General features: G+C 42.5%; 1 protein-coding gene across 4 annotated transcripts in view; it reads right to left on the bottom strand.

The window, feature by feature from the left end:
* FLT4 (fms related receptor tyrosine kinase 4) overlaps positions 1 to 21,553 on the bottom strand; it is a 119,237-nt gene that overhangs the window by 73,754 nt on the left and 23,930 nt on the right. For all 4 annotated transcript variants that reach the window (XM_048491091.1, XM_048491093.1, XM_048491094.1 and 1 more), the window contains exons 2-3: positions 15,139 to 15,235; positions 12,803 to 13,077 (exon numbers count right to left, since the gene is read on the bottom strand). In XM_048491091.1, the coding sequence (XP_048347048.1) occupies positions 12,803 to 13,077; positions 15,139 to 15,235 (372 nt within the window). The remainder of the gene's footprint in view (positions 1 to 12,802; positions 13,078 to 15,138; positions 15,236 to 21,553) is intronic.

The following is a 21,553-nucleotide window of genomic DNA, read 5'->3' as shown; positions in this document are numbered from 1 at the left end:
AAATTAAGACTTAAAATGCAGCATTCAATATCAAACCTTATTTAAGTTTTAAAATAGATGGCATCCGACTGTTAAAACCTCCTCTTAAGAGAGGGACAGTGGGTCTAGAGTGTTTCTCAGCATGTTTGTTTCGGGCACCCACATCAGCGGCTCGACGCCCCAAAGGCCGAGTGGAAATCCTCAGTCTTACAGGCCCTCTCGCGGAACCTCATCCGGAGGTCCCACAGGGCCCGGACAGCTGGGAGGGGACAGCATTCCACCAGGCGGGGGCCAGGGCGATGAAGCTCCTAGCCCTGGTGGAGGCCAGCCGCGACTGGCATAGCAGGCGGGGATCACCAGCAGATGGGCCTCTGCAGGAGCACTAGAGACTGGCGTGGGGACATATGGGGCCAGAACCGGTCTGAAGTGAATTACGAAGGGGTCCCAAGCAGCATGCAAGGCAGCCTTTAAAGGTTAAAACCAATACGCTTTGAAGACAATCGAGATTCAACTGGGGAGCCAGTGCGAGGCAACGCCGAACACGGGCATGATATGTGGTCTCTGAAGGCACTGCCCATGAGCAGGCGATAGCCGCCGTGACATGCTGGACCAATTTTAATTTCGGATCAGCAGCAAGAGGGAGGCCCGCGTAGAAGCGAAGTTGCAATAGTCTAATCTGGAGGTGAGCCGTTGCATGGACCACTTTCGTGGCCAGGTCGCTTGGGAGAGGAAGGAGGCCAGTGCGCCAGGCCTGGCGAAGATGGAAAACGCCAACCTGGAGTTGGGCAATGGGACCACCTGGGTCTCCATTGAAAGAGAGATAAATCCAGGTGGGAACCCCCAGGCTGCTAACTGAGGGGGTTGGTGCCAATGAGACCCCCTCCCACACCGGCGGCTGAAAGTCCCCCGCCCCCCCCTCGGCCTAGCCAAAGGATCTCCGTCTTTGTTGGATTCAGCTTTAACCTGCTTTGCTTCAACCAGCCAGCAACCGCCTCCAAACAGTGCTGCAGAGCTGCAGGGGCCGTGACGGCTCCCCCCTCCATCGACAGAATGAGCTGGGTATCATCAGCATACTGGTGACAGACCAGCCCAAAGCTCCGTACCAACTGAGCAAGGGGTCGTATATAGATGTTGAATAACAGCGGGGACAGCAGCGCTCCCTGAGGTACACCGCAATAAAGCCGGCACCCTCGGGAGGCCTTATCCCCGCACCATACTTGCTGACTCCGGTCCCAGAGAAACGAGGCAATCCATTGAAGGACAGTGCCCCGCACCCCGGAAGCGGCCAGGCGGTGGGTCAAAAGATCGTGATCGACCACATCAAACGCTGCGGTAAGATCCAATAATACCAGTAGCGCCGATCCGCCTCGGTCAAGCTGCATACGGAGCATGTCTGTGACGGCAACGAGAACAGTCTCCGTCCCATGCCCAGCACGGAAGCCGGACTGGAAGGGATCGAAGGCCCAGACAATTCAGACAGACTCACAAAATGGTGACACACATATTAGATGTGTGTTACATGTTAAATGGCAACTGCAGTTCCCCCCTACCCCCAGGAGAACTGAGAACTGTTTGGATGAGGAAAATGGGGTGTGTGTGTGTGTGTGGGGGGGAGCTAGAGCTCCTCTTCCTCCCAAGTCAAAGACCCCAGCACACTTGGTAACTTAGTTCCCAGGAGTCGTCATCTCACTGTGAGAGGATCAGACTGGCAAAATGTCATCTCATTTGTCAGAATGTTTCAGTGAAGTCCAGTGGGGTCATTTTGGGCTGTGGCAGTAGGGAAGGAAGTCCTTTTCTACTGCCAGAAATCTCTTCCATCTGCAGAAATTTATGGCAGGATTCAAGCAACTGATTGTATGATGAAAGCCACGACAGGAACATTATGTGATACTCTGTCAGTTTTCAGTTGCAATGGGTAAAGTGGAAAAATTTAGGAAATAGAGTATAGGATTTTGGCTTAAACATCTGTCCAGTCATCTGCCCATATATCTATTCAGATATGCCACTTTATGAATAGCCAAGTACCAAAGACTTCATGTTTGGCAAAAAAAGAAAAAAAATCAAGCTCACAACTTCCCTATAAATTGGGAAAATACATGTAATTTAAAGTACATAGAAACAATGCACTTTGTACAAGATACCCAAGGAGCTTAGTTGACAGAGATTGTGATTAAAGTAGGCATTCAATATATTCTGAGAACACACCCTGAAGTTGGACCATAGTTTGTCTCCAGAAGCTCATTATATTCACATTTTATCAATTCAATAGTCTGTTATGCTGGCAAAAGGCAAAATAAACCTAGAAACCAAATAACAAAATCATTTCAGCTCCGCAAGACTGCAGCACATGGTCATGCTTGAAACCCATTTTCATAGGCGATGTTGTACATCAGCTTCTTTGCTGCTAAATGCTCCTGACTAGAGGTTTTGGAATTTATTCCATCTTTGTGTTTTTATATAAATATTTCTCCAGGATATATTTGAAGAGCAGCCACAGATGTTCCTAGCAAAGACCAAGAGCAGATTAGATTAAGCGAGAACTAACATTTGCAGGGGAAATTCCTGCCAAACTTCTAATGCCTCTAGCTATTGTTATTTTGAGTTTGTTATTGGAGAATGATTTATTTTAAAATTCCAGCAACAGTTGCTCAGTTGGCAAGCTACAAGTGCACCCTACTAATTGCTCATATTATATTTAGACCGCATACTAAAAATCCAAAGCCCATGATCTACCCTGATATCCACTTAGCTCAAAATCAATTAAAACTTCCTTTTCAACAGCCACTCTCTATTTCCAAACTCTGTGGTGTCCCCCACCTTACAGATGTGACTGTTGTTAGGGGAGGCATGAAGTGGGAAAATACAAAGGGGGGCTTGAGCGAGAAAGTGTGTGTGTGTGTGTGTGTGTGTGTGTGTGTGTGAGAGAGAGAGAGAGAGAGAGAGAGATGGGCATGTATGAGTGTGAGAAAGAATGGCAAAGAAACTACAGTGATTTGTATCAAATCAATCATGCACAGAAGGCATGTGGATTTTATTTTGTTTATTTAAAAATATTTTATGATGTCTTTTCACTCAACTTAGGGCCCTCAAGGAAGCAAACAATGAAAAACATTAAAAACAACATTAAAATAGCATTACATCAACTTTAAAAATACATACTTAAATGTCTACAATACATATGGAGAGCGAAATTTAAAAGAATTAAACAAAATCCATACATGCAAAGAAGGGTCAATGAAGGAGCACCAAACAGAGAAGTCTTCACAAACTGGTGGAATACAATGATAGTGGGGAACAGATGGATTTTCCTCGAGAAGAGACTCCATAAAACACAGTTGAGAATTACCTTGGCTGCCGATGTTGCCTGGGAGCGGGCAGGGAGAGGGGTGGGCTCGGTACCGGCGTCCAGCCCAGTAGTTGGGGCCATTCTGCTGCTGGCGCGAGCACGTGATGTAGGTGGAGGGAGCGAAGCTGTGACCTTATAAGGGTTATAAGCTGGCCCTTCCCGTGCCTCTCTTCCACTCGAGTTACGATGGCTTCTTTTCTCTCTCTCGTGCGTCACCTGGCAGCTGTTTATTAGGTCACATGGAGCAGCAGGAAAACGGCTTGAATCTTAGTGCCTCTATGCAATGGAAGGAGGCCTGAATTGAGCAAGATAGCAGCAGCAGACTTGCAGCTGCGAGCGATTGGGAATTGGTGATTGCGCCCGAGGAGCAGATCTGCACCATTGGGCGCATACAAGGGCTATGTTCGCCCCTGGCTTGAGAACTAATGTTTCTCATCTTTCAGTCCTTTCAGGCCACTGCAGGACTATCTGGATTGTCAGCCACAGGATTGTCCATTGGGCTGTCAAGTATGCCTCGTCTTCTGGTTGGGGGAGAGATCTTGGCTTCACCAGCCACACTACCATGTTTTAGCTGGGACAGAGAGGGATGCACTGGGAAGCCTTGCTGCCAATACTGGATGGAGCAGTTGCAAGGGACAGACTACCTCACACCTTGATCATCCAGCTGGGAGAGAATGATCTGCCCACAGAAAAGAGTGTGTTGCTGGCTCGCCGCATGGCGTTGGACTTGAAATTCATGATGCACTGGTTGCCAGGGACTACTATTTTCTGGTCACGCCTACTGGAGCGTCAAGTAGTTTCCCTGAAGAAAATGGATACTTTGGAGGGTGGCATCCATGGCGCTGGGACACTGGACCTGGAGAAAGTGGACCTGGCCAGGTGCAGGACCAATAAGAAAGTGGCACGCCTTGTGCAATCTCTGGAGGGCAGTACGTTGCTCACCTAGACATTTTGTTTTGCCTTCCAGTGCTGAATTGGGATGACAGCATCCATCTGTTGGAATGGGGTATGGGCCTTTGGCTGCACAACATCAGATCTGCACTGTGTGATTAGTTGCTGGCTTAGGAAACTTTGGTGGGAATCAGGTGGCCTAGTTCTTTGGTAGATTGCACATGACTGATCGGTTCAGGGGAGGAACAGCCTGTATGCCAGGCATACCCTTTTGGTGGGGGCCTCCATAAGAGGCCTGGGGGGTGGTATTGAGCATGTGTACTGCATGCTCAGGCGGGGGCTGCAAGTGGCTCATGCCCCCTTGCAGTAAAGGGAGTTCATCCAGAGGCCAGTGCCCAGATGGCTCCCACTATCTTGCTGCTCCAGGTGTTGGTTTCCCCCCAAATCATTGGGTTGGAGGAAGGTTATTACTGAGGGACAGCAGATGTGCTGCCCAGTACCGGATCTGTCCTCTATGCTGTGCCTCTGCTTCCTTCAGCCAGCATACCAATAAACAGGCTGTGGCCAAATTTTATTCCACACAAGGTGGTTGTCTGTGTTGTGTTTCCGCACCCTCTAGCTCATTCTCCCCTCCTCAGGCGGCAATTTTGGTGCCACTATTAATTTGGATCCATCTGGCCTTGGGGCTTGGATCTTCTTAAATGATCCCACAACCCTGCAAAGTCTTGGTGTCTCTATAGATCTAAACCTATGTCGAGAAAGTTGTCTACAGCCCCATTTTCATATCAATCCTTTCCTGCCCAGAATAAAAACCAGTGAAAGAATGTGACCTGAACAGTATGTGGGGTACATTATTACTTGAGATAGATCCATGACTGAAATAGAGACTATGAAATTCTGAGCTGTTTCCAACAAGGCAGCCTCATATGTTGAAGACCATCATAACAACCAGCATAGAGGTCTTCCTGTTTGTTTGCTATGTTCAGATTTGGGTGAGAGCTGGTGCATGGTTGGGTCTGAACAAGACAAAAACACTGACAATCAAGTTGCACCTGTTCTGAGACAAACACAGAGAATGCTGTACTCTCAACTCTCCTTTATCTAAAAAAGTGCAATCCAGAACCAGTTGTCTTCTGCCAGGTTGGATCTCACTGTCCTGTGCACATCAACAGCCCTTCTTCGTGGACTGCATTGCAGGTCACATCCTGTATTCTCAGTCCTCATTTTCCCCATATTGCTGCAGCCCTTTTTGGATTCCAAGAAACAGTATACCAGGATTGTGGGTCCTGTATGGAGGAACAGGGGCTAGAGTTGAAAACAGAATGAAATCACCCCTTTCCCTCAGGGGAGTTGAACTGACAGAAAAGGGAGGAGGAATTTCACCCCTTTGTCCCTTCTTATCCCCAACCCCCTCCCAATTCCACAGGTCCCTCTGGAATGATCTTTTCAGAGTTCATAAGGGTATGTCGAAACAAGGAGGAAAAAATCCACGTGGCAAACTTGATGTATCACCTTAACCAACAAATTTTCATACAACGGAATGCTAATTAACTCAATCCTGGAATAACATGGGAGTACCACAGTTTTCCAGTAAATACCTGTACAAATAAATCATGTGAGTTATATAATTATTTACTATACCAAAAGCACCCTCATTCCTCAGGAGCCAGTGTTGCTGGCATGGGAAGTAACCTTGTTGGCTGCACTGAGCAGGATGACAACTGTGTGTTTTAAGAGCAGTCAAATTGCTTCCGACTTATGGCAACCCTGTGAATTAACGACCTCCAAAACATTCTACTGAATCAATGACCTCCAAAATATCCTACTGTTAACAACCTTGAACAGATCTTGCAAACTAAGGGCTATAGCTTCCTTTAGGGAGTCAGTCCATCTCATGTTGGGTCTTCCTGTTTTTCCTGCTGCCTTCAATTTTTCTAAGCAATATAATCTTTTCCAGTGAGTCTTGTCTTTTCATAATGTGACCTAAGTATGATAGCTTCAGTTTAGTCATTTTGGCTTCTATGGAGAGTTCAGGCTTGACTTGATCTAGAACCTGCATTTTTGTCTTTTTGGCGGCCACAATATCCTAAAACCCCACTCCTCACCACATTTAATGGATTTGACTCCCCACCCACTCTGATAACATATTTACTGACATGACCCAAACCTTACACTGTATAGATTAGACCTTCCTTCTGGATACTGCTGTGCAATAAAAACTAAGGGTTGGATCTAGACTAAATTTTCTATCTAGCAAAACTGACCTTTCCTTCCCATCCCTCCCCAAGAACCCACTTATTTTCATGAAATGCTGCTCTCGAGGGACTCCTTGAGATGACTGGGGTGGGGTGGTCTGCTGCAGAAAGGAATAATTAGTAGAAATGGCCAGTTTAGACTGGATTCACCCTAAAGTGTAGGTCCTCACAGATATGCTCATACAACAAATGAGCAGACATGAATGCAGCAAGTGGTTGTGAATCTTATGCAGTTACACCAGTGTTAGCCCATTGACTTCAACCAGCTAAGACTGAAGTAACTCTGCATACGATCATACTGTCAAATATGAAAATGTTCTAAGGTGTATTATTCAGTAATCTCCTGGGAAGTAGCTACATATTATCAGATTCATGTAGGCAACTGAGCCCCAAAGCTTTTTGTAAAAAAATAAAAGAAATGCTATGGGAGGGGACGAGTTTTGATGGGAGAAGTAGAAGGCAAAGGGGAGTTTAAATCTTCCCCCACCTGCTATTTCTACTCTCTGTTTGCCCCCACCCCCACCCCTGCCAAACTACTTTCTGCCTATAGAATTCTAAATACATATTTGCAATGGCAAATTTGCCTTCTAAATCCCAGAAGCAGAATAGCCTTTGGGAGAGGGGTTGATTTGGGAGAGGAGAAGTGGCAGCACAAATGTTAAACACTTCTATCTCCATCCTTCTTTCCTGCATACTCCTCTCCCTGTTTTAAGAAAGAAAGATATCATTGAGACTTTGTTACACATCCTCATGCAGTTAGTCCCTTAGACCTCCTTGAGATATTACCTGAGTCAGAATCAAACGTGCAACCATCTTACATTTCTCCACCTGTAACGGTCAAAGAAGAATCCATGCAGGGAGGATGTGCCAACTTGATGCTCACGCAAATCCCCTTGGGACATCACAGATTAAGTACTTGTAGTTGCTTTTTAAAAACTTCTACTACTATAAAACTGAGAATCAGGGAACTTCTTGGATTAATACATTGCATGTCAAATTTCAAGTGATTATATGAGGTAACTTGACAACATTCCAGAGCAAAGTCTTTTAAAGAGATTAGGTGAGAGAGAGAGACTGGCAAAGTCAAGGATGGAATTCAAACATTGCACAGCCTTCCTCTTACAACCATATTTTTCAGCACTGTATATCAACATTCATCTCACTGGTTACTATGGAAAATTGATTGGTGTTTTCATATGGATACATTTTTGGAAGTGGGATAAGATTGTGAGTGGAGGCACATGATCGTTTCACCACAGGCATGGTGCCACAACACACACAAGCTTTTCATTTAGCCATCATACACCAGATGTCTACATGAACAGATCTTTTGTGCTGTGGAATCATCACATCACACTTTGGAACTCAATCTCAAGGTCACTTATGTTAGATTAGATCACCTCTATTCAACTACTTTTGATCGCATAAAATAGATTGTATAAAGCATGACAGAATGACAGATTTTTTTAAAAAATCAGCTCATGATTCAGGGAACATTTTCACAATGTTACAGCTGAAAATATGAACCTCTTGCATATAATTGCCATTTGATTGCACTGTTAATCCACCCACCCATCCCACATATATGCTATCTATCTGTGAACTGAGGACTGCCTTCATGCATTTAATGAAGAGGGCTCTAGTCCATGCCACTTTACACCATAATAAATCTGTTAATTTTTACACAGCTTTAAGACTTCTATTTTGCTTTCACAATCCTATGAACTGCAGTATTTTTTAAAATCCCAAGTGACTGACGTGAACATAAGAACATAAGAAAGAGCCTGCTGGATCAGACTAGAGTCCATCTAGTCCAGCACTCTGCTACTCACAGTGACCCACCAGGTGCCTTTGGGAGCTCACATGCAGGATGTGAAAGCAATGGCCTTCTTCTGCTGCTGCTGCTCCCGAGCACCTGGTCTGCTAAGGCATTTGCAATCTCAGATCAAAGAGGATCAATATTGGTAGCCATAGATCGACTTCTCCTCCATAAATTTGTCTAAGCCCCTTTTAAAGCTATCCAGGTTAGTGGCCATCGCCACCTCCTGTGGCAGCATATTCCAAACATCAATCACGTATTGCGTGAAGAAATGTTTCCTTGTATTAGTCCTAATTCTTCCCCCCAGCATTTTCAATGAATGCCCCCTGGTTCCAGTATTGTGAGAAAGAGAGAAAATTTTCTGTCAGTCAACATTTTCTGTCCCATGCATAATTTTATAGACTTCAATCATATCCCCCCTCAGACGTCTCCTCTCCAAACTAAAGAGTCCCAAACGCTGTGAAGTATTCCCACAGACACAAAAACTGCTGAGAAGATCTGATGTTACGATGTTAAGCTATCTAACGAGCTTAATAAACTGTCTAAAAGCACATGCATGTTGAGTTCCATATCTGACAGCCTTTGATTTATCTTTGTATAGTGTTTTCTGATTTTAAAACCATAATTCTGTTTAATTGACAATTATGACAAGCTCATTTGATAGTAAAGGCCTTTAATGTAGTGTACATGAGGTTTTAGTTAGCTGGTAAAACAAACAGGGCCAGAAGATGCTGAAATATCACAAATGATGATTCAGCTGCAGACACAAAGCAGTATATGGCTGTAGAGAAACAGTGCTGCCACACTGTTTAATTCTAGCAATATATGTGCAGTTTTAAATCCTACCCTGCTTATGTTTTATTTAAAGCAGCCCCCACTTTCCAACCTACTCCCTACAACCAAAATGTAAGCGGATTTAAGTTCTCCTTAAAAGAGATAAAGCCAATGTTTTACTTCTAGAGTGCCATATAACTGAAAATTCCTGCATACCAGTCTATCAGAACCATTCATCCCCAGGCACCAATATAATTAACCACCCCACCCCCCACCCTGACAGACCAGATCTTCACTATCTGATTTTTTTCTCTCACTAAGAAAACTTTATGCTCACAGCGCTTTTCAAAACCCTCTCGGATTAAATCAGGCTTTTGGAAATGAGAATGGGAACAAGCTTATTTACAGAAAAATATTCAAAGAGCATGATTGATTAACGTAGCTATGTCCAGGTGTTGCTAGAGAAATACTGTGCACTCTAAATGGTTGGGTGGGACAGTTTGTTCAAATTTATCTCTCATTGTTACAAGGTTTTTTTTTGCCTACAGTCCAGTTATGCTGGCAGTCCCTATTTCATCCCTACTTAACTGAAAATGTATGGCCAGAATGCCTGGCAGAACTCCTGGACACCACCGCCACCACCACCACCACCACCACCACCACTACTACTACTACTACTACTTCTTTATTATTGTAGATTTCACAGCTGCCAGATCTTTAGGTGGTTGTTGGCCTTCATTACAATTCGAACCTCACCCAGAGGCCTAGGAAGTTATAATGTATCGGCGTAGTATTCGTGCGGATCCCAGCAGGGCTGCCTTCTGAATTTGACAGATGTTAATTTTGTCAATTTGAAGATGTTTCAAGTGCTGCCCATGTGTTTTCAGGATGGCGCCCAGCGTGCCGATTACCACTGGGACGACCTCAGCTGGTTTGTGCCATAGATGCTGAAGCTGGATTTTCAAATCGCGGTATTTAGTGACCTTCTCGTGTTCTTTTTCAATGACCCTGCTGTCACTGGGGACTGCTATGTCGATGATGGTCACTTTCTTGACCTCGATCACAGTGATGTCTGGTGTATTGTGTTTCAACACTTTGTCCGTTTGGATTCGAAAGTCCCACAGGATCTTGACCTCATTTTCCATTACTTTCTCTGGACAATGTTCCCACCAGTTCTTAGCTGTTCTTATGTTGTAATCCTTGCATAAATTCCAGTGGATCATCTTGGCCACTGAGTTGTGTCTCTGTTTGTACTCAGTCTGGGCAATCTTTTTGCAGCAGCTGAGGACACTTGATCTTTGCCAGTTCTTTCATCAGCTTCTTTGCACAATCTGCATTTTGCATCATCACTTGAGGATTTTTCGATTTTGGCCTTGATAGGAATTTGTTCTAATGGCTTGGTCTTGAGGCAAGCTAAGAATCAGGGATTTAGCGTTTTTTTTTCATGAGTTCCAGCAACTCGCATGTTAACAATGAACAAGCAACTACAGCTGTAATTCTTTTCTACTTGTCCAACCTTATCCTTTGGATCTTCTCCTAGAAATTGGCCGTTACAGTGCTTTGTTGTGCCAGCTTTTGAGTCCTCATTTTAATCTCATATTTTTTCTGTATCTGCTTGTTTGGTTTTCTGGGTTTGCAGCAAATGTTCTGTTCTTCTTACTTCAATCAATGCCTTGTTCTTTTGACTCTCTCCTTCACATAATCAGCCAGTGCATGCTTCCTCCTCTTCCTTCCACTCAGTTTGCTATACTTGCAGAAAGCCCCTGCCTCCAGATCTCCGGGGAAGGTGTATGTAATCTATCAGTATCCACTCGCGTGGGTGTAAGGTGCATGGTGCATTGTCATAAGTCTTTGAGTTTTTTTTCTTAATCCAATGCTGCTTTCAACTCAGCCTGTGTCCAGTTGATAATTCTCGCAGTGTACCCTGATGGACGGGTATGGCCCAGGTGTTGATGGTAATTCTTGGTGGTAATTCCTCCTGCCATTTAATTTAGATTTCAAAATTTTCCTGACCCTCTGGGTGTACTCTCTGCTGACAACAGTCTTCACTTGCCTGTGCTTGATGTTATCCAGCTGCAAAATGCCCCGGTATTTATAAGCGGCCTCTTGGTTGCACTTGATGAGTTGGCCATCAGGCATTTCAATCCCATCACTCTCGGTGATCTTGCCCCTCTTTATTGCCACAGTGGTGCACTTTTCCAGGCCAAACTCCATCGAAATGCCTGTGCTGAATATTCGGACTGTGTTTACTAGTAACTGGATTTCTGTGTCTGATTTCCCATACAGCTTCAAATCATCCATGTACAGCAAATGTGAGATTTTTTCCGAGTCTTTGGCCATTTGATAGCCCAACTTTGTTTTCTTTAAAATTACTGTTAGTGGGATCATGGCAATGATAAACAGTAAAGGTGATAGTGAATCACCTTGGAAAATTCCTTGCTTAATGTTGACTGTTCCAAAATTTTCATTTATTATTATTATTATTATTGTTGTTGTTGTTGTTGTTGTTGTTGTTGCTGCTGCTGCTGCTGCTGCTGCTGTTGTTGTTGTTATTAAATTTAATAGACTGCTTTACCCCCGAAGAGCTCAGGGGGGTGTACAATAAAACTCAACAACAAACAGTAGAGACATAATATAACAATATAATTCAGAAGGTATGTTAAAATCCATTAAAATCAGTAGCAGCAACATAACTCACATAAACCCGTTTTTTCAGCGGTGGCATCCAAACCTTGACTCTCTGCTCCATACCCCTCTGGGAGATGATCGACAGATCACCATAGATGATATACCCAGATGTTACACAGGGCAGCAGGAGGGGGTGGAAGATCTGCGGCCAGGCTCCCCAAAGGCCTGGTGGAACAGCTCAGTTTTACAGGCCCTGCAGAACTCACCAAGGTCCCACAGAGCCCTAACAGCTGGAGGAAGAGCGTTCCACCAGGCAGGGGCCAGGGCCGAAAAGGAAGTGGACAGCCAAGTGCTCCAGAGATACCAACCAGCCAAGCAACAGCCCCATGTAATGTGTGTGGCCAGATTCAAATTTTTAAATTCACTTTGGCTTTTAATTGACAACAGGTAGGTTTTCAGTTTCAATGAACTGGTGGGCACAATAAGATTATGCTACGTTTTAGACTGCTTGGGTGCTTTATCAGGCTTTAAAAATATTTTGCATACTACATGGGAGGTTTTTTTTAAAAGAAAAGAAGTAAATAAACATATCAACAAAATATCTGCTATTCCTGTTTTTTAAATTAGCAGTAAATATTTTGGGGGTTGTATCAGTAGTGAGATCCTGAATGGCTACCTCCGTATTAGGGCTGAGCAGGTACTATGGATGTCTATGTTGCTTAACGCTGCATATCTATATGAAGTGCAAAAATATGTGGATTTGAAATTCTCCCAGTTGACCTAGATAAGAAAAAAACCCCTTTTAGCATCATGGTGCAGGAATCCAGCAGAAACAATGAAAGCCAAGACTGCACTGAAGGACAGAAGCAGGTTATAATAGAGGTAACCTGGCAAAATCATATTTTACATCACAGTGTTTCCTTTCTAAAAGACAGGGCTCCCACCTTTATAATGAATTTAATATCAAATACCTGCTCCTTTGTAATATCAGCCTCCTATGTGATACAGAATTCCAGTAAATTTTAAACAAGTATAATAAAGACTGGCCAATGGGCTCTTCCACTTGGAGTCTAATCTGTTTTTGGCCATGCAGGTCTTTTACCTTCTTACCTCTCACAAACACATAGGTGCTGACTGCAGTGGTGCCATCGATTTTGGCATTGATGTACTTGTAGTAACAGCGGTAGTAGCCTGTGTCGTTAGCCTGAGTCCCTGTCAGTGTCAAGACCTTGCAGTAGGGCTTTGTGTCAGTGCCCTCACAATCCTCTTCCTTGACTGTTCGGACGCCGTCGAGACTCACCAACACCACTGATTCGCTGTCCTTTCCAATCTGGACAGTGTCCTCCTGGCCTCCAGGCCACGACCACTCCAGGGGATGCTGTCCTCTTTACAGGAATAAAAGGAACAACAGAAGCTAGATTTAGACAAGTTGATTATTGCAATGGCCTCATTGCAGACCCACCAGTTTCCTTCTTGCAGAGAGAACCTCCTGATGGTTTGGAGGAGGAAAGTAGATACCTAGTCCTGAACTTTAGATAGGATTGCTAACATCCAGGTGGGGCCTGGTTATCTCCTGGAATCACGACTGACCTCCAAACACAGAGGTCAGATTCTCTGAAAAAAATGGCTGATTTGGAGGGTAGACTGCATGAAATTGCACCCCAGCTGACCTCCCTCAGCAAACCCTGTCCTCTCAAGGCACTGCCTCCAAATCTTCTGAATTAAGCAATTATTTTCTATCTTTTTGAGAAAGGTGGTATGAATAATGAGAGCAAGGCACCACCACCCATTGCTTCACACAACTTCCAGAAGTTCCCAAATTAAAGACTTTCTGCTTCCAGAGGTTGCTGATATCTTGGAACACTGACAGTTCTCAAGAGAGGAATTCATTCAGGCACTTTTGTGAGCTGTGCCTGTCGAGGCCTTTCAAACTCCTGATTACATTCACTTACTTCCTATCTTTGCCTAGAAGGGAGATATAATAAAATTGCCTCCTCCATAGTACGGGTTGTCAGTATCTACTGAAGAGAACATAATATCAAATTGTAGATTGCAATATTTCAGAGGTCTTTCTGAATGTTCATTCTTTAGACATTATATAAATGGTTATATAAACAGTTGGTACTACCAGTTTCTTTAATATTTCTTTTTGCAGCTGTACTGTTGTATTCTTTATGCTCTACATTTTGGCTCTTAAGTTGATGTTTATAAAGTTCTTCCAATCACCTCAGATTTTGGGTTTCCTTTAAAAGTATTTAATTGTTATTTTGTGCTTTTATGACAATTGTCATGTTAAAATTCTATTTTTTCCATAAGGGTGACACAAATATTTTCTCTATAAAACATATAGACGCTTCTAATGCAGCTTATTATTTTCCTTGCTGTGCACTTTTGTTTCTTATATTGGATGATTATTAAAAAGAAGTTTTCTGGCTGTCTGAAGAGCTAAAGTATATTGGAGATCTGAAATTCGAGATGATGGTAGCTAGCAATGATTTTAAGGTTTTGGTGGCCCTTGGTTCAGTTCCTGGAGGCAGATTTCATGTTTGTGTTTAGGTTGGAAAGAATTCTGCATGTTTTCCAAGCAAGGTCTCCACAGCAGGTGTTAAAGAAGTCATGATATTACAAAGACTGAGTCTCACTCTTTTTCAGTGATGTTTGACCAATGCGATATATTGAATCCCTTACATGCTGACTACTTCCCTCAGGGTGTCTTTAGTTTGGCATGTGGCATATCTGTGGTCATCTTTTGAAACCTAAAAAGGCATTGAATCATAACAGCAAGCAAGGGAAAGAAGGTTGCTGTTGGAGGTGATTAGTTTGTGTAATTCAGAAACTAGGTTTGGGTATGGGTGTGTCCATCCATCCATCCATCCATCCATCCATCCATCCATCCATCCATCCATCCATCCATCCATCCATCCATCCATCCATCCATCCATCCATCCATCCATCCATCCATCCATCCATCCATCCATCCATCCATCCATCCATCCATCCATCCATCCATCCATCCATCCATCCATCCATCCATCCATCCATCCATCCATCCATCCATCCATCCATCCATCCATCTCCTCTCTTCTGTTAGAATAAGAGGGAACTTCAGGCAAGAACTACACATAATATAGCATCTTGCGTATCAAAAGAACAATGCCTACATTTAATGTGCACTGGAGTGGAGGAATTTGTAGCAGAAGAGCAATGGGATAGATACTCAGAGCTTCAATACCTTCTCTTCCCTTCTAGCTGTTTCCAGATGCATGTTTTTGATTACAAACGGACAGCTATCTGGAATAGGATTATAACCAGCCAAAGTGAGCTTGGCCATTCCAGTCATCTTGAAACGTAAGAACAAGTCTCCTGCTGACTGTATATGAATGGCCTTTGAAAACCTTTGACATAACAGTTGCCAACAGTGAGGGGCATTTTTATGTGACTCTTACCTGCAAGTAATATTCAATGTATCTTTAGTGTTGATCACGTATTCCTCTTCTGTGATGCTAAGAGTGGGTGGGGTCATAGAATAGCTTCTCACTAAATCTTGGGAGAGAAAAAAAACAAGTTCATGATGCAGAAAAACTACACACTAACCACTCACATTAACATTACTAATTATTTCAGAAGTTCTGTCAAGTACCAGCCATGAAGTAACACTGGAAGAAAGAGTCAACAACAGAATATGAAGATTTAGTCCTATTTTCCATAGATTTCACAAAGTCTGCTGGTTACAGTAGACAAAAAAAGAATAATATAAATACAGGATACTTCTGTCACTGATTCCTTTAGCTACTTATCTTGCATTATGCGATTCATTCAACTCATCCTTGTGCAATCACGTCTAGAGTTAAAGAAGGGTCACACACACACACAGACACACAGCATTTATCTTTTAAATATGGCGGAACTGCTATAGAAATAGTCTAGTTAGTTACCTATATCTTAGATTTTTATCCCACTGTCCCTGACACAACTGACTCGGAGTGGCTTCCAATGGTTAGAATCTTTATTAGATGAACATTTCTATTATTTCTGCTGTTGCTTTGGCTGGCCCCACTGTGTGCGTTTACCTATGCACATGTGGACCAGCCGTTGTCTGTTAGATATATAGATTACTATGCTTTACAGTAAAGAGTATTTCTTTTTCAATAACATCATTTCCATGGGAAGTTAAAATATCTGCCCTTCTTGGCTAGGACATACATGCATTTTATCAAAACAACAGGAGACTGAACGATGGAAAACAAATATAAACTCTCTCAAATTGAATTATAGTCAGGAAAAGCAGGTGAGGGATGCCAAAAAGAATAAGAGCAGAAAGCATTTCAGGAACAGGCTCCCTACCATCCTCTGAGAAATGCGCAGAGTAACATTCAGATCATAAGGATGACCTGCTGGTAATGTCATTCTGTGTAGACATTCTTGCCTCTTTTAATTATTTTATACTTCCTTCCTGCCAAGAAGTCATTTTGAATGCAGTCATTTGACTCTGTGTATGAATAGAAACTGGGCTGGGATATTGAACATTCTCTGGAGGATATGCATGTTGCTCAGTCATTCTTTTTCCGTAGTAGTGGTTGGAGAGAGTAGTAATAGCAGCACCACAACAACAATATGAAATGACAGGATGGAGGCAGACCCTCTCTGGATTGTTGTTGTGTTGATTTTTTTCCCTACCTGCTCTCATGGTGTTTGGCGTCCTACTTTCCAAAGCATAAAACAGACTTCCAAAGCATAAAACAGACTTTCCAAAGCATAAAACAGTCCTACTTTCCAAAGCATAAAACAGACTTTCCAAAGCATAAAACAGACTTCTTCAAGGAGATGGTGGGGGATCACCATATTATTACAGGCAACCATGGATTACATTAGAGCCAAATATTAGGCCATGTCAAGCTTGCTATAATTTAGAGGATTAGGGGATCACCGGTATGGAACTGGTATGGAACCAGTATATGGAGTCTGGCTTCTCACAATGGTTGTGTCCAAGACAGGTAATAATCTTCAGACACATGATACTGTTGTCATTCTGGTCATTGCATAGATTGAAAACCACACAGGAGAACCATGGATGCCAAGCATAATGAAATACATATAAATAATGATACAAATAATGTGGCAAATAAATGAGGTTATATTTTCACACAATGAGACATTTTATGTGGTGAAAATCAGTTACAATTATTTATCATGTCTTTTTGGTGGCTTGGTGAATGTGTCATTGATCATGGCATTATATGGTAAGAGCCACCCACAAATATGGGTCAAATCTAATTTCTTACTTTCAAGGTTTTTCCTTCGCGCAGCCAACTGACACTGCAACTCCAAGAACACTTTTTTCTTAGTAAGCCCAGTGGCCTAAACCTGAGTAGAATTCTGAACAACTTTCTTAGGATGGCACTGGCAGTCAACAACATTTAATTACAATAAGAGAAGTACAAGAAATTATAGAGCATCTGAAATTTAAAAGATTGAGTGTGTGTATATAAGTGAATGCTAGGAGGTCAAAATATGAAGAGCAGCAAGGCCATTTCAGACAAAAACAGTGATTGAGTCAAGACCTATACACCTATATATATTTGTATGGATTTTCCACCTTGAAAAGTACTGTTGTTTTTCCAGTTTTTGTAACAATGCAAGATTTTATTTATTTGGTAATATTATTTCCATTATTTGCATAATTTAGCAATTAAAGTTTAACTGTGGAGACAGCCATAGCATGAGCGAGCGTTCCCCACCCCCCCACAATGGCTACGTAGCTACATCGTCATAAAGCATAGAGCGTAAGGAGTCACAGAGCACAGAGTACAGCAGATTGGTGGGAAAGTGCAAATTGACAGGAAAATTGCAACTCTCCCCCTCCCCCTGCAAGACAGACCTGTTCCGCCAGGCGTTTGGCCAGCCTGGTTAAAAAAAACAACATCTACCATGCCATCTGGGCTCCCGTGGGCACAAGGGGGGGGAGGGGAGTAGTCAGACGCCATCCACATTTTAAAATGAGTTCTGTTTTTATATAATTGATATTAAATTATGTTTTAATGTTTGTTTTAACCTGTTGTGAACCGCCCTGAGCCCTCAGGGGGAGGGCGGTATATAAAACTTATAATAAATAAATAAATAAATAAATAAAATTTGAAAACTGGTTGTGGTAATGGTGGGGAATGCAACACATGTGTTCTGAGGATTCTTACACGGCAAGTTAGATAGCCACAACGTACAATTTTTTTTCTTTCATGGTCGTTGCTTCGTGGCCAAGAGCAACACACACACACACACACACACACACACACACACACACACACACACACACACACACACACACACACAAAAGGCACGTTCCTGTTTTTCCTTTGCATGGACATATCTTCATAGTCAAGAGGAACATATTGAAAAAAAAGGCGCGTTCCTTCCCGCCCTGAGTCACCCGTTCTGAGCACGTCCAGGACACTGTGCTGTGATTGGCTGACAGCTCGAATGGGTGATTCAGGGCAGGAAAAATAACACAGGATGATTCCCCATTATATCTGGCTCATCCTGGGATTCTCAAAAAACACCACCTTCCTGGCAGTTTTTAAAAATCCCAGAGGAGGATATTGCAGGGCCGGGCCAGAGCTGAATTTGGCACTGGAGTCATGGGCAATCGCTCATTGTACTGGGATGTCTTCCGTGAGTATCCCAGGATATTTCCCCCATGGGGAAATCAACCATGGTGTAATGAACAGAGTGTTAAATTAACATCTGGGAAACCAAGGTTCAAATCACTGATGTATGATGGAAGCTCAATAGGTGACTGAGCCAGCCACTCTCTCAACCTAATCTACCTCACAGAGGCCCTTTCCACAAAGCAAATGTAGAACAGGTTGCAGTCGGGTTATAGGTACTGATTTGCATGTTTTCACATTCACATGCATCCATGCAGGCAGCAATTGGAGCCCACGGAAACAATCCGGGCTGGTGTCACGCCTTTGCACGGAGATGTGTCTCTTGTTTTATTTAGTTCCCTTATTTTATTTAGTAGCTACACAGGCATGCACAAATGAACCCCCACAACCATGCTGATGTCTCACGATACAGCCTGTGCAGCTATATAAATATAAGCCACAAATTGTTTTTTGAAAAAAGTAAAATGGAGGCAAATAAAGCACCTCTTGCTTGGTGGTTCGCTCGTAAGCGACTGCAACCCAGGATTTTTAAAAAGACTTGCAAATAGTGTGATTCTCAAAAAAGAAAAAAAAACCTTCTGGAGGAAATAACATGGGGCAGACACATTTTAGGAGTAGGATCTGTGCGAAGTTCCCCCCAAAACAAGTACTTTACGATTCTACACCTGTGTTATTGGTCTGTGCGGAGGGGGCCAGAATTGTTTTGAGGATAAAATGGAAGAAAGAAAAATAATATAAGCTGCTTTGGACCCCCACTAGGGAGAAAGATGGGGTATAAATGAAATAAATAATAAAATGAAGATTTGTTATCAAGAAGGGAAGAGAGAAGGAAGCAGGGAAAAGAGAGAGGATATGGGGAATGCCAGGAAGGAAAAAAAGAGAGGAAATGGTGTTGAGAAGGAGATATAAGGTACCTCTTGAATGAAGTACCCCTTGCAAATCTTTGTGGATTCTCCACTTGGTGTTTTCTAATTTCATTGCTTTGTGCAACTTAAAGTTGGTAGAAGTAAGCTCCTTTCCATGATTTTTCTACTTTTGCCATTGTCCCCCTTCAATATCTCCTTTAGTATATGTTACTCACACAGCTGTCCTTTCTGACCTGGACAATTGTTTGAGTGACGTACACTGTCCACACATCTCTAGCTGACTCTCTTTGCCCTTTGATGAGATATGACAATGCTAAGAGATCAGGTTCTCCCTTTTTTCTAATGAGGTGTGGAATTTAAAGTGAGCCGACCATTGCTGCAGTGTGTTTTTCCCCTTTACAGTATTATTACCAGACTTATGAACATCTGGACAGCTAATGAGTCCAGTAGACAGAATGTCCGTAGTTTATAGAGGTCTACCTAATCCAACGTGTTTATAATAAATGAATCTATGCCCTTGTAGTAGCTAGCCTCTATTTATTGCCTCATTTAGACAAGATATTGAAAGATGGGTGCCCTTGCATTCTGTTTGCGAAGAGTTTGCAAAGATCTGGACACATAGATTCATGTCAAACAGAACTAAGCAGAGGTTACAAAGAAGGATGCGTTTTAGAAAAAAAAGCAGCAAAATCACAAGGTAGGAAAAGAAAAAACAGACAGACTGTGTACAGGTTTAGGTTCTGCAGTTCCTGCAGATGTATCCTGTCTGTGACTCTTCACAACTGCAACAGGAAAAGGAACAGTCTCCAGTGGAATAAGCCATGAACCTCACTCATTGCAATGAATAGGGGCACCATCTGCAACTGTGACTAGTCTGTTTGAGGTAATCTCATCTCTATCATCAATTCGTTCTATACTTCTTCGTCCTGCTTTTGGTCCCTTTTGACTGCCATGTTATTATTATTTGATTGACTCCTTATATTCCTGCGTCCCTGATGTCAATGAAACCCACTAGCTTGGAATTCTCCCAAGTATGGGTAAAGCATAACTTGTCTTTCCTGCAAGCTGATTTTGACAATGGGATGTGCTAGGAAATGCCAACTGACTTCCATGCAGATGGCACATATTTCCAGGATATGAGAATATACTCTCGCTAGAAATATATATGCTTTCTCTTCTTCTCTCCAGATGTGTATGTTTGCATGTCCATGTTTTTATAGAACTGTTTAAGTATTTTATATACATTTGTGTGTTATTTTCAGTCAAGCTGCTTCTGACTTACAATGACCCTATGAATTATGCCTCCAAAATGTCCTATAATTAATAACTTAGCTCAGATCTTGCAGATTGAAGGCTTCCTTGGGTGAGCCAATCCATTTCAATGTATTGTTGAAGGCTTTCACAACCAGAATCACTGGAGTGTTGTGGGATTTCTGGGTTGGATGGCTTTGTTCCAGTATCCTCTGAAGATGCCAGTCACAGATATAGGCGAAATGTCAGGAGAAAATGCTACTGGAACACGGCCATACAGCCTGGAAACCCCACAACAGTCCAATCCATTTCATATTCAGTCTTCCTCTATCCTGATGCCTTCAACTTCAATTTTATGTAAAAAGCTGGTTTAAATGTTTTGATGTTCACCACTTTGGGGTCCTTATTTGGGTGAAAAGGCAGTGTAGAAATGTTCTAAATAAATAAATGAATGAATAAATTAATTAATTCTGTCACTCTGTGAGCTGTTTCTCCACAGCCTTATGGAGAAAACCAGAACCACACATTGCTAGAAAAAATGGCAAGCTTTATATATGCATATATTAGTTTAATATGCACACACTTAACATGGAGAAAGAATGTGTGTAATTAAAAAGGCATGCAGCAGTTTCAGTGATATTTGCTTTTTCAAAATGGTTTCCAAGAGAGCTGGCAGCAGGACACTAAAATAAACAGAACTGGATTGATGGGACATTGAGAAAGGAAGCAGGATTCTACAGCCTCCTCACACTTTGTCTATTTCTAGAAAACTGTATTTCCTATCAGTTTCCCTATCCTTGATCTCTCAGCATATGGCTCTTAAAGGGGCAGACTGCAGACACAGGTCTTCATCCAGATTGGATTTATTGTCTGTCATTGCTTAAATTTATGTGTCACAATCTCCTGTTGTTGAGACTGCTAATTCAGTATATCTTGTCCAGTAATTATATCATTATTGACAAAGTTGGAATGGAGAAGTAGTTTCCACATTGATGGTTCCTTTATGTTCTTGACATTATAGTATAGTCTAATTGTTGCTGTATCAAATAATGAGAGCTAAACTCTTGTAGTGTAAAGTATAG

Source organism: Sphaerodactylus townsendi, linkage group LG03, assembly GCF_021028975.2.
Source record: "Sphaerodactylus townsendi isolate TG3544 linkage group LG03, MPM_Stown_v2.3, whole genome shotgun sequence".
Taxonomy (NCBI): Eukaryota; Metazoa; Chordata; class Lepidosauria; order Squamata; family Sphaerodactylidae; genus Sphaerodactylus; species Sphaerodactylus townsendi.
This window is presented reverse-complemented; position numbering and strand designations above follow the sequence as displayed.